The sequence below is a fragment of the Hyperolius riggenbachi genome, chromosome 9, assembly GCF_040937935.1.
Source record: "Hyperolius riggenbachi isolate aHypRig1 chromosome 9, aHypRig1.pri, whole genome shotgun sequence".
In the NCBI taxonomy this organism is placed as follows: domain Eukaryota; kingdom Metazoa; phylum Chordata; class Amphibia; order Anura; family Hyperoliidae; genus Hyperolius; species Hyperolius riggenbachi.
The window spans coordinates 118282367-118296152 of record NC_090654.1 but is presented as its reverse complement, the minus strand read 5'-3'; the positions used below and the strand labels follow the sequence as shown (position 1 = coordinate 118296152).

Genomic DNA, 13786 nt, shown 5'->3' with positions numbered 1-13786 from the left:
ATGCGATCTTTTGACGCTTTTTTACAATCGTAAATAATCAGGAAGTAATTATCGATTGCTCCCTAAATGGGTCAATTAGGGCATTTTCTCTCTTCAGATATGATTTTAAAATCCAACTTTCAGATCAATTAAATTTTCTGTTCCAATCGACCAAAAAAAATTGTTTTACATCAATATTCACCGCACACTGTGCAGTTTTCTGTACAATTTGATCATAAAGTGTGTCAAAAGACTGCATCTGATGAAAAAAAAATGTGCCGTTAACGGGCACCTTTAGAGATCCTAAAGCGGCACTATTCAGTTCTATGGAAGGATTGGGGCACCATTAGTCTTTAGTGCTGCACAAGTCCCGGAGGTGTTAATTACTATTCCCCCCCCAGGTCCACAAGGATGATGGGGAAAGATGTAATTTGGCTTCCAGCTATCGCTTGGGGCTGAATTCCAGTGTTTTAAAAGTAACTTCAGCTGCGTCTTTTGATGGCCCCGAAGTTACTCACTGTGCGTTGCTATAGCCGTAATTCCTATTAGGGTCTATGGTAGCGCCGGCTGCCCCCAAATCTCCTGCGCTGGATACGTGTTTGCTTTAAGTGTATCTGTGAAAAAGGCAAGAAAAGGATTTATACTTAGCTGGGGCTTCCTCCAGCCCCCTTAATGTGTACGGTCCAATCCGTTCTCTTGCAGTTAGCCCCAGATAAATCTCTGACTGAGCAAATCGGGGACTACTGCGCATGCACAGCTCTGAATTAGAAATATACCATTTTCTTTGTAAAATTGAAAGTCTCAGCCTGGTCTAATAATAATGCTGGGAATACACGGTTCGTTTTTTAGCTGATTAGATATATAATTTCTGACATGTCCGTTCACTTTGCCGCTCGATTTGTCATTGAAGTGAATTGAAAAAGATAAGAAATACGAGCGGAAGATAAGAGAATCGAGCGGCAAAAACGATCGGGCACAGAATCGAGCGCTAGAAACGACCCGTGTATTCCTAGTAGAGGACTTGCTGGGTCTTGGGAGCCTAGGGGTTGCCTGACTATAGCAAGGGCTAAAAGGGAGCAAGTAAGGGAGAGATAAGTGGCAGGAGAGTGTACATGCTGACCTGAGGTCATGGCTCTGCTGCCAGTCTGAAAAACTTCGGTTGAACGCGCACCTACTTCTCTGCGGCAGGGAACACACTTGACTGTTTCGTAGGTGTTTTCTGCACAGAAAAACTGAGAACTCATGTTAATCAATGGGCTAGTACACACTTAATATTTTGTTCGCGTGCAGAAAAAAAACGGACATTCTACATCATGACTCTGCACATTTTGTCAGTTTGCTTTGTTCACATTGCCAAAACACGGACGGCCATGCGTTCGGAACGCAACGCGTACGAACGCACGCCGTCCGCGTTTGTATGTGTTGTGTGGCTGATCGCACGCCATCCGCGTTTGTATGCGTTGTGTGGCTGAATGGGGCAGCCACACGTTTTGGGAAAAAATGCGTGCAGCATGCGTTCCCTGACTGCACAGGTCCGAAACGCATGCAGTGTGAACATCAGACCGTGCACTCTATGCACTGTCTGATGTCGGCCTCCTGCTCACGTTCCCGGAACGCGGAAAGAAACGTGTGCAGTGTGAACGGGGCCGGAGGTAAGCAGCTGCTATGAAAAAACGTGCGCATTTTCCTGCATAGAGACACACTTGGTGTGCAGAAAAAGTATGCAGGAAAACGCACGCAGAACACTTGTCTTTCAGTTTTCTGCGCGCTGTTTCCTGCATACTTTTTCTGCACACCAAGCTGTCTCTATGCAGGAAAGTTTTTGCCTGCAGACTGTAGTGACTGCGTGTGCGCTCAGCACACATCTCCCGAGTCCCAGCAGGCAGGTCTTCTCTCCCCCTGCTCTCTACTGCTGCTAACGAGCTTCTGCGTCTTGTGTTGAGATGCACTGATAGCACGGCATTTATGGATCGATCACTGCCCGCACCTCTCTCTCTCTGCGCTGCAGCTCGATAGATGTGCCTAGTAAAAATCTATATCGTGCATTCATACAGTATTCACCTGCGCTACAAGCTGAACCACCGGGCCACAGCCCGTAGCCAGATACGTACGCTGGGCGGAGTTTGTGCCAGGCGTACAGAAGACAGTAGGAATCCTATTGGCTCTGATTTCCCACCCCTCTCTTCCCAGCACCCGATAGGGCAGAAGTGCTCCGGTGGCTCCTGCCTCCTGGTAATCATGGCTGTTCTCCTCCGCAGAGTTCTCGCTGCTGGCTGCCGCCGGGGGTGGCCTGTGCTGGCGCAAGGCAGCCGGGGTGTTGCTGGAGCGCCTCTAGATGACATTGTGAACGGGCTGACCGAGGAGCAGAAGCAGGTGGGGGGTGATCTTGTATTCTGTGTGACTACGTGTTTATAGGGCTGCTTTTATTCAGTGGGACTTATCATACCTCCCAACTTTTTGAGATGAGAAAAAGGGACACTTAAGCCAAGCCCCTTGCACACCCCTGTCCACGCCCTCACCACGCCTCTACTCACACATACCATAAAGATTTCATGAGAAACATGTTGTTTTATAATTCAAACCACACTGATCCTTTCTATCCTGGTTCATTTTCCTTCAAAGTAACATTTTAAAATTAGTAATATATCAATTTAAAGGTTGGGAAAAAAAAGTTTAGAGTCAATCAAACACATGTTTAGTAGAGAAATATATATATTTACATAGAAAGAGGGACAAAGTCCTGAAAGTGGGACAGGGCTCCCAAAAAGGGACTGTCCCTCCGAAAAAGGGACAGTTGGGAGCTATGCTTGTTTGAACATCATACCTCTCATGTGATGAGGTTGCCGTGAACTGTGTACAAACGTGGCAAATGACGGTCACAGAACCCGAGGCGGATTTTTAAAATCTTAGTAGGACAGAGAGGCATATTCTGTGTACAATGATGCCTCTGTGTCCTTCTGCTGCTGCCACCAGTCCCTCCCTCCCCCGGGCTCTGCTATCCCCCCTGATAAATAGCGCCAGGCTAGCGACAATCTGCTTTTCGCTATCCGTCTGTTTACCTGCATCTTTGCAATCAGTTTTCCCGCATTGGCTTTGCCTTCTCCATTATATGCCACTCCCCGTCTCCACTAGTTTCCTCCAATTGGAAGCTAACGCGACCCAGGAGTACTTCCTGCGTCGCAGCTTAGCTTCCGATTGGAGGAATCTAGCGAGGAGCGACATGTACTAAAGGAGGCAGGGGAGGCAATGCGGGAAACTGACAAGATGCAGGTAAACAGACGGCTAGCGACAAGCAGATTGTCGCTAGCCTGGCATTATTTATCAGGGAGGACAGCAGAGCCCCGGGGGGGGGGGGGGGGGAGAGACCGGCAACAACAGAAGGATACAGAGGCATGTCATCGTGCACAGAACATGTGTCCTATTAAAGGGGCACTTCAGCGAAAAATTGTAAAATTTAAAATGTGTGTAGTCATGGACAAATAAGTATGTTTTTTCCACAGTAAAATGAGCCATAAATTACTTTTCTCCTATGTTGCTGTCACTTACAGTAGGTAGAAATCTGACAGAAGCGACAGGTTTTGAATTAGTCCATCTCTTCATTCTTTATAAAGATATTCCCTAAAAAGGATTTAAACAATGATGCACCCAGCTTCCCTGCTCGCTACACAGTTTTTTTTTTGGTAGTTGGACAGAGCAACTGCCATTCACTAAGTGCTTTTGAAGATAAATAAATCCCCAAGAACTCCTCATGAAGAGATGGACTAGTCCAAAACCTGTCGCTTCTGTCAGATTTCTACTGTAAGTGACCGTAACATAGGAGAAAAGTAATTTATGGCTCATTTTACTCTGGAAAAAACATACTTCTTATTTGTATATGGTTGCACATATTTAAAATTTTACAATTTTTCGGCATAGTTCCCCTTTAAGAATTAAAAAATCCGCCTCGGGTTCTTTTTAAAGCGGACCTGAAGATACCTTAAAAAAAAAGTTTCACCTTTTTGGGGCTTCTCTCAGCCCCCTGTAGCCGTCCTGTGCCCACGCATACCTGGAACGATCCTATGGTCCCTCGCTGCGGCTTACTTTCTCTTTCCCCGGTCGCCATCCACCTGCACAGCCCTGGCCACACATATCCTCGTTCACACTTTCTTCGCTGGGAGCATCCTGCAAAAGGCAAAGTAGAGATTTTCTCGTACTGTGCAGGACGTAAGGACGCTCTGGCACAGTGGACGTCGACTTGTAAGTCTGTGAAAGAGAGAGTGAGATTTTGGACACATTTTTTTTTAAAGAGTGATTGACACTGAGCATGTATAGTTCAATAACCAGATATTTTTTCCGATCAATAATTCCCATTCTGTGTGCTACAGTTCAAGTTAAATTAAAGTTGAAGTGAACTAAAAGTCTGTTGTATTTGCTTTCAGTGTTTATAGAACAGGGGTAGGGAACCTATGGCTCGGGAGCCAGATGTGGCTCTTTTGATGACTACATCTGGCTCACAGACAAATCAGTAGGAGTTGATTCACTAAGCAGCTCATCAGCGCAGCTTAGTGTGACAGTGCAAGTAAAATTTTCAAAGTAGTGCATGCTACTGCTGTAGCATGCAGTACTAACTTACTCGTGCTACCCCAAAACGATCAGCTGCTCTGTCAGGTCCTGTGACCCTGTCAGGTCCAGTGACTTTGTAGAACAAGATACCCACATTTTGATTATCCCAATAGACTGCCTGTCACTTGACAGGTAGCCTATTGGGCCAAAGTGCGGGGATCTTGTCCTACAAAGCGAATCAACCCTCAAGTCAGCTAGCTAATTGTACAAGTTGTTAGTCTGTATTTCTCCTGTCTGGCTCTCTGGTTAATTGCTGATGTTGCTGAAACCCAAGAGAAGCTGAAGACGTGTCTGACACGTCCGCTGCCTGGCGGATCAACTGTGTACATATCACCATAGGAACAGGGACATGAGCCCTACTGTCCCAGTTTGAAACATACTGTATGGCTCTCACAGAATTACATTTTAAAATATGTGGCGTTTATGGCTCTCTCAGCCAAAAGGTTCCTGACCCCTGTTATAGAAGATAGATTTTCCTAGCTAGAGAGGATCATTGGTACGTAAAGAGTGCCATTGTTCTTCTGGTCCTGAGTACAGCTGGCTTGTCTCCTGCTCTGTCTTCTCTTCCCTCTCCATAGTGCACACCAGGCTGTTGAGATCTAGGCAAGCAGCATTTCTGTACAGCAACTGTCCCTAAAACTGACATCAGAACTGATCACCAGCAACAGAAATCGAGTGTCATTATGTTGCTCTAACTGGTTTGGGAGCAGTTATTTCTGCCATTGCGTAGATTTCCATCCCTTACGCCGCTCGGTCACAACCTTCCCACTGTTCGCTCTGTATCTGTCAGTGTGGCAGCACAGCTCCATCCGCCAGTTATTGGCTACTGACTCTGGGATTACTGTTTACTAACAGTGGTGCTCAGCAAGATTTCGGATATCCGAACTACCCAGATAATCTGAACTTTTTCCACTATCCGAACTTTGAATAGCAATTCGGATATTTTTTAAAATCCGAATAGACTATCCGAGCAGGGCCGTGCAGAGGGTCCTTAAGTGGGGGGTGCTCAAATTTAAAAAAAGAGGCCTGGCAATGCTTTCCCCCGCATACCCCCCTCCTCGTTTCTGGATAGTGGGATATTGATTGTCATGCTGCTGGATGCAGATGATGGGTGCCATCTGCCATGTGGGTTCTGGGTGTAAGTACTGAGTGTCATGTGGGTTCTGGCTATGGTTGGGTATCGAGTGCCATGCCGGTGTTGATTGCAAGTACTTAGTGCCATGTGAGTTCTGGGTGTAAGTGCTGAGTGTCATGTGGGTTCTGGCTATGGTTGGGTATCGAGTGTCATGCGGGTGTTGATTGCAAGAACTTAGTGCCATGTAAGATCTGGGTGCATGTACTCGATGTCATGTGGGTGCTGGGTGAAGGTACTGGGTGTGACATGGGTGCGAACACTTGGCGCCATGCCTGTGCTGGGTGCTGGCTATGGGTGGGCTCTTGACATCACATGGGTTTTGAATGCAGGTACTTTGGGTGCGGGTACGGGTTAAGTGGGTGCTTGGTGCAGATAGTGGGGGCCATGTGGAAGCTGTGTGCAAGTGTGAGTACTGGGTGCAATTTTAGGCCTGCGTGCAGATACTTGGTGTCATGTGAGTGTGAGTACTGGGTGCCAACTTTGAGGGGAAGGGGTGGCTGATGGTAAAAGTAGAGGTCAGTGTGGGTGCTGCAGGAAGGGCAGGGCCGTGCAGAGGATCCGCAAGGGTGTGGTGCTAAAATTTGAAGTCGATAAATCGTGCTAAATTGTGTATGTAATACCCCCTTATCAGAAAGCATAAGGTAGTCTTAACCCCCCCCCCCCCCCCCCCCCACCCACACACACACACACACACACACACACACACCTTTATAGCAGTATCAGGCAGACTTTGTGTCTCCTTCCAACCAACTCTTTTGGTGCTACCACCCTCAAGTCAGCAGTGATAGGTGCCCACTGTTAGTTGGTTAGAGTGGGCACAGTGAACAGTGGGCACAGTGGAGCCAACAGTGGAGGCACAGACTCACCTTTCATTACTGGGACCTCTGTCCCTCTTGATCAGCACCCAAGCCTCTTTCCAGCCAAAGAAGTGGTTACCAATATGTATGCAGTGGTTGCTAAACATTAGTAAATGCAAAACTGCAGTAAGTGCCAAGGTGCAGCGGGTGCCCAGATGCAGTAGATGGTAAGATGCAAAGGTTCACTTTGTGCTAAGTTGCAGTGGGTGCCGAGATAACAAAGTAAAGTCTGTGTCAAGCTGCTTTGGGTACCAAGGTCCAGTTTGTATTGGGTGTTTATTTGCAGTGGGTGCTATGCAGTATTGGGTGCTGAATGAGTAGCAGATGGGGATAAACAATAGTGGGTGCCATGTGAGTGCTAATTGGTACAGGGAGACATGTGAGTGTTGGGCATGAGTGAGTAGGGAGTGCCATGTGTGGCCTGGATGTGTGCCATGGGAGAGCACTGAGTCTCATATGGGTTCGGACCAAGGATGGGTACTGGGTACTATTTGGGTGCTGGCCATGGACAGGTACTAGGTGCATATAATGGCTTTGGAACTTGGTGACGTGTGAGTACTGTGCCATGTGGGTGTTGATTATGGGCGTATGTGGGTCTTAGGTGCAAATACTGAGTGCCAAGTGGGTACTGGGAGTGAGTACATGGTGACATATGACTGATGGGTGCTGGCTAGTGGGGTATTTGTTGTCATGTGAGTGCTAAAGGCAGATGCTGGGTGCCATGTGGGTTCTGGGTGCTGGCACAGGGTGTCATGTGGATTCTGGCTGTATGTGGGTATCAACCATCATGTAGGTGTTGATTGCAGGTACTCAGTCCCTTGTGAGTTCTGGGTGCAAGTACTGGATGTCATATGTGAATGCTTGGTTTGGGTGCTGGGCACCAAGTGGAGGCTTAGTGCAACTGGAACTACTGTAGATGAAACATGTGGGTGTTGGGTGCAGGTACTGGGTATCACATAGGTGCAAATACTTGGCGCCATGCCTGCACTGGGTGCTAGCTCTGGGTGGGCATTGTGTGTCATGTGGGTTTTAAGTGCAGGTACTTTGGGTGCCAGTATTAATTATGTGAGTGCAGATAGTGGGTACCATGTGAAGGCTGTGTGCCGGTGTGAGTAGTGAGTGACATGTCAGAGCTGGGTGCAAGTACTGTGCCATGTAGGTGTGAGTACTGGGTGTCAGCTATAGGGTGAAGGGGTGCAGGTATTGGGTGTCATGTGGCTGTTTGATGCAAGTACTAAGTGCCATATTGAGGCCGGATGTGAGTATTGCGTGCAGGGTGCTTGGTGCAAGTACTGGGGTTACTGGTTGAGTGTAATGTGGGTGCTGAATATTGGTGGGATTGCTGTGGGTGCAGGCGGTGGGAGATCACTGTGGGTACTGCTATGAATGGCATAGTTGCTGCTACGTGAGGTAGAGGTCAGTGTGGTTGATGGGGGAAAGGTAGGTCACTGTGGGTGCTGGGGGGAGAAGTAACTGGGTGCTGTGGAAGGTAGAGGTCAGTATGGGTGCTGGAGGAAAGGGAGGTCGCTTTGGGGGAGATCACTGTGGGTCTCGGGAGGTATAGGTCATTGTGGGTGCAGGGGTGGGAGGTCACTATGGGTGCTGCTATGAATGGCATCGTTTCTGCTAAGGGAGGTAGAGGTCAGTGTGGGTGCTGGGGGAAGAGTAGGCCACTTTGGGTGCTGTGGAAGGAAGAGATCAGTATGGGTGCTGGAGGAAGGGGAGGTCACTGTGGGTGCTGGGAGAAGTCAGTGTGGTTACTGGAGGAGGGAGTGGATGCTGGATGTTGGGAGAGGCCACTGTGAACGCTGGTAATGGGAGAGGTCACTGTAGGTGCTGCTTTGGGGATGGGAGGTCCCTGTGGGTGCTGCAGGGGACAGGAGGGTAGCCACTGGGGCAGGGAAAAATCACTGCTAGAGGGCAGTGTGGGTGCTGGGGTAGGCAGGATCACTGCTAGAGCTGGGGAGGGAGAGGTCACTGTGGGTGCTAGATGGAGGGAGAAGTCACTGTGGGTGCTGGGGGAGGGAGAGGTCACTGTGGGTGCTGGGTAAGAGAGAGGTCACTGTGGGTGCTAGGTGGAGGGAGAGGTCACTGTGAGTGCTAGGTGGAGGGAGATGTCACTGTGGGTACTGGGTAGGGAGAGGTCAGTATGGGTCCTAGGTGGAGGGAAAGGTCACTGTGAGTGCTAGGGGAGGGAGTGGTCACTGGGTACTAGGTGGAGGGAGAGGTCACTATGGGTGCTGGGGGAGGTAAAGGTCAGTATGAGTCCTAGGTGGAGGGAGAGGTCAGTATGCCACACTAGGATTCCTGTCTGGGGCTCTTCACTTGAAAGTGTCCCAGGCGGAGGCGGAGCTTCCCGCGGGTGGGCGGGACGTACCGCGGTGGGGGGCGGGGCTTATTTTGCGTGGCGAGAGGGGCCTTTTTTTGAAAATTTTAAAAAGGGGGGTGCCTGGGCACCCAGAGCACCCCCCTGTGCACGTGCCCGAGCAAACATGGATTTCCCATCTGAAATCCGAAGTCCGGGTGGATAGTTAGTTCAGATATCCGAGCAGAAGCCAAAATAGCCTTCAATGGCAAAAATCCCTTTCGAAGAGAGAGAGAGTGCGCTACGTCCGAAAGTTTTTTTTGCCATTTTCAGGTCACTTCCGGTTTTCTATCCGGATATCCGAATCCGGCCGGATACTGAGGTTGGATATCCGATTCGGATCCAGATTGAAAAATTTTAAATTCGGATATCCGACCCGGATCGGATATCTGGGTATCCGGATCCGAATTAGATCCAGATAATGAAAAGTGGTATCCGAGCAGCACTGTTTACTAATAGGGAAAGTGCAGCTCTGGTATTGAAGGGGCCAGAACCCACCGGTCCCAAGGTGGTCAAAGAAAAGCTGAACTGAAAGTTAAAAGTCAAAATAAACATTCACACATCCAGGGCTGTGGAGTCGGCACAAAAATCCACCGACTCTGACTCCTCAGTTTAGGATTCCACCGACTCTCCGACTCCTCTAAGTTGCATATTACAATCTTGTTGATTGAAAGTATGTAACATGAAATTCGTCTCTTAACTGCCAATGCTTAGGAATTTTAAAAGACAACTGAAGTGAGAAAGATATGTAGACTGCCATATTTATTACTAAAACTAGTCCTCGGTTAGAGTAATTGTAAAACGTACAGACCGGAACAAATAACATCAGGCCCTAGGCAATGTAAGGCCTGGTGCACACCAGAGGAGTTTTTCTGAGCGTTTTGAGTTTTTGAAACCTCCTGCTAATGTTATCCTATGTGTCTATGCACGCCGGAGCGATGAGGTTTTGTAAAAAAAAAACCATAGCATTACATTGGGAAGAGCTTTTAAAACCTCTAGCGTTTGGGGAGCTTTTCTGGTGTGTCTCAGCTCTAACTGTGGGTACATGTAAGAATTATGTGCAAGTACTCTGCAGGGGAATGAGGAAATTCTTCCTCTATTACCCATTCTTCAAGCATTTAGAGGCTGTAATTTCTGCAAAAGAAATATTGATTTCATTTATTTTTTTTGTGGTGCCCAAATTTATGCACCTGCCTAATTTTGTTTAAACAATTATTGCACACTTTCTGTAAATCCAAAAAACTTCATTTCACTTCTCAAATATCACTGTGTGTGTCTCCAATATGATATATTTAACTGATATTTTTTATCATAACAACCAACGATTTATACAGGAAAATCATGCCGATTAACAAGGCGGCCCAAACTTTCGCATCCCACTGTATCAAAGTTCCCTGCCACTTGTGGCCAGCAGTCAGGAGACTGAACTGCTGCTGGACAAGTGCGCTATCCCTACCTAGTGGTCTCTATCATGCAGTTAAAACACCCGTCAGTCCTCAAGATACCCTTGCTGAATACAAAAGCTCTGTCCAAAGCTACAAATTGTTAATAACTTATACCCAAAACAGTCTTTACAGTGTGACAGTTTAGCCGCAATCTTTGCGAATTCTGCTTGCGATTTCCAGAATGCATGAATCGGGTCTTGCAAAAAAAAAATTAACCTGTATTTTTCTTTTTCCCTCTGCTGCTTTGTGATTTTTGTGTGCGTTCGTACGCAGATATTTGGATTGTGGCTTTTCCCTGTATACTTAATTTACCGGAGAATGTACTGCAACTTCAAAATTGCATGCGTTTTTTCCGCACAAATCACAATTTGTCTGCATTCCTATTAACTTGTGTTAAAAAGTGAATTGCACATTGTTCACAAAAAAAGACCTTCCACGTGACTTAAGAATGCAGAAATATAACAAAATGCTGGGAAAAAAAACGCTGAAAAAAATGTGATTCCACAATACATTAGATATGCAACAAATTAGCAACAAATTTGAAATCACAACTTTGCACAAAAGTGAATTCTAATAAGTGTGCATGGTGCCGTACTGTCTGGTATGCACCAACAGCTGTGGTGAAGGGAAACGAGAGGAAGAGCAAGCAGTGCCCTACTGCGAGAACATCAATAGGATAACTATAGAGCAGTGTTCTCCCCAGAAATATTTTCCAGCAAGGTGGCATGAAAAAGTAGCCGGGTGGGGAAGTGAGGTCACGCTGGATGAGAGGAAGGATCGCGCCAAAAGCAGCATATTTGGGTGGCACCATAGACCCCTATGTTGAAAGCCACAACTAGCAGCTATGACATGAAATTTAGACACCTCTGGCTCTCTGAAAGAAAAATATAGCAGCTATAAGCAGTGGGGGCTAAAAAAGAAAAAGAATAAATCCCGGATAGAAATAGAAACCAGCTGCGCACCCCCCCCCCCCCCCCCCCAAAAAAAATGCTGTAAAATAGTGACTACATGTAGCTGTTGGCTGGGAGCAGTAGTGGCCTTTATACTTGCCTGGCTAATTAGTGGGTTTAGTGTTAGGAGGAGTAGGTGGGGGAAAGTTTAGTGTTAGATAGGGGAGGGTTATAGTGAGAATTGGTTTATAGAGGGTTCGGAAAGGCACATAAGAGGGTCACACTGAGTGTACTGAGTGGAGAGGGATGAATTACACTGGATGCTACTGGGAGGGAGGAAGATCACGCTGGGGACTACTAGATTGGGAGTGGGAGATCACTCTGAGAGCTACTGGTTTGGGGGGAGACAGTCAAGCTGGGTGCTACTGGGTTGGAGGTAGAAAATCAAGCTGGGTGCTACTGTGGGTTGGGGAGGAGAAGATTATGCTGGGTTGGGGGTGGGGAAAGATCATGCTGGGTGCTACTGAGTTGGGGAGGAGAAGATCATGCTGGGTCTTAGTGCGTTGGCGTTAGAAGATCGCGCTGGGTGCTACTGGGTTGGGGGTAGAAAATCCTGCTGGGTGCTACTGTGGGCTGGGGAGGAGAAGCTTACACTGGGTGCTACAAGGTTGGGGAGGTGAAGATCACGCTGGGTGCTACTGGATTGGGAGTAGAAAATCCTGCTGGCTGCTACTGTGGGTTGGGAAGGAGAAGATCACACTGGGTGCTACTGGATTAGAGGGGAGATTATGCTGGGTGCTACGGTGAGATGGGGAGGAGAAGACCACGCTGGGTGTTACTGGGTTGGGGGGAGAAGAACACACTAGGTGTTACTGGGTTGGGGGGAGCGGATCACGCAGGGTTCTACTGGATTGGGGTTAGGGGAATCATGCTGGGTGCTGCTGTGAGTTGGGGAGGAGAAGACTATGCTGGGTGCCAGGGTCGGGCCGAGGCAGAGGCGAGAGAGGCTCCAGCCTCAGGGCGCAGTGTAGGAGGGGGCGCACAATTCACTCAGCTTTCATTCCACTATTGTGTTTGAAGCAGAGAAATAAGAAAAAGAGATACATGGCAGAGACTGCAAGCCAGATAACTAGAGATTAAGGTGTTGGGGGCTCTGGGGCGCCTCTTAGTCTAAAAGCAATCAGTGTGTGACGGCTGGGGTGGGAGGGATGGAGGGGCGCTCTTTGGTGTCTCAGCCTTGGGTGCTGGAGGACCTTGTCCCGGTTCTGCTGAGTGCTACTGGATTGGAGAGAAGATCACACTGGGTGCTACTGGATTAGGGGTGAGATAATGCTGGGTGCTACGGTGCGATGGGGAGGAGAAGCCCACTCTGAGTGTTGCTGGGTTGGGGGGAGAAGAACACACTAGGTGTTACTGGGTTAGAGGGGAAGAAGATCACGCTGGGTTCTACTGGATTGGGGTTGGGGGAATAATGCTGGGTGCTACTATGAGTTGGGGAGGAGAAGACTACGCTGGGTGCTACTGGGTTGGGGAGGAGAAGGTCAAGTTGAATGCTACTGGGTGGGGATGGGGGGTCACGTGTGGATTTCATTATATTGATGAGATTTGGGGTCAGTTTGTGAGCTACCATGGGTGATTGCAATACACTGCAATACCACCAGCTCACAGCAGAGGGTGCATGTGTCACAGACTTAGATACACTAGTGAATCACAGTTCGACATGTGCCTTTATGCTGCAGTGGACGGCGTCCTGTCCCTGGTTCCCCCAGACACAGCACCGTACTCCCTCAGGATCCTCTACCTGTTACTCAGGCCTTCACTTTCCCCATGGCAGATGATCCAGCACAAAAGTTCCTTGCTGAGTCCTTTGGGTGTCCCGAGTGACAGGCCACGGCCCTCATTGGTCAAATGGTAGCTCTGACTAGTTAAAGGGAACCTTAACTGAACGGGGGTAAAGAGTTTCACTTACCTGGGGCTATTACCACCCCCCTGCAGCAGTCCTGTGCCCTCGGCGCCGCTCTGGAATCCTCTGGTCCCCCGCTGTCACTTAGTTTCGTTTTTGACGACTCACCAGTCGCCGGCCGCCATGCGTATTATTGGACGCATTCACCAATGCAATTAGCGCTATTGCGGACCGCAACACGTACAAAAATACGCGTTGTCGCATTCCGCACACGTAGATATGCGGCAACGCGTATTTTTGTACGCGTTGCGGTCCGCAATAGCGATAATTGCATTGGTGAATGCGTCCAATAATACGCATGGCGGCCGGCGACTGGTGAGTCGTCAAAAACGAAACTAAGTGACAGCGGGGGACCAGAGGATTCCAGAGCGGCGCCGAGGGCACAGGACTGCTGCAGGGGGCTGGTAATAGCCCCAGGTAAGTAAAACTCTTTACCCCCGTTCAGTTAAGGTTCCCTTTAAGGGTGGTAGTGCGAGGCGGAGTCTTTTCCAGAGCCACGGGAAGACTGGACATCAGTTACATTACTTTCCCTGTCCCTCCACACCACTGA

General features: G+C 48.4%; 1 protein-coding gene across 2 annotated transcripts in view; it reads left to right on the top strand.

The window, feature by feature from the left end:
• The first annotated feature begins 2206 nt into the window (after nt 1-2206).
• Nucleotides 2207-13786, top strand: part of LOC137531719 (isovaleryl-CoA dehydrogenase, mitochondrial-like) — a 71398-nt gene continuing 59818 nt past the window's right edge. For both annotated transcript variants that reach the window (XM_068251676.1, XM_068251674.1), the window contains exon 1: nt 2207-2352. In XM_068251676.1, coding sequence (XP_068107777.1) covers nt 2218-2352 — 135 coding nt within the window. In that variant the 5' untranslated portion in view covers nt 2207-2217. The remainder of the gene's footprint in view (nt 2353-13786) is intronic.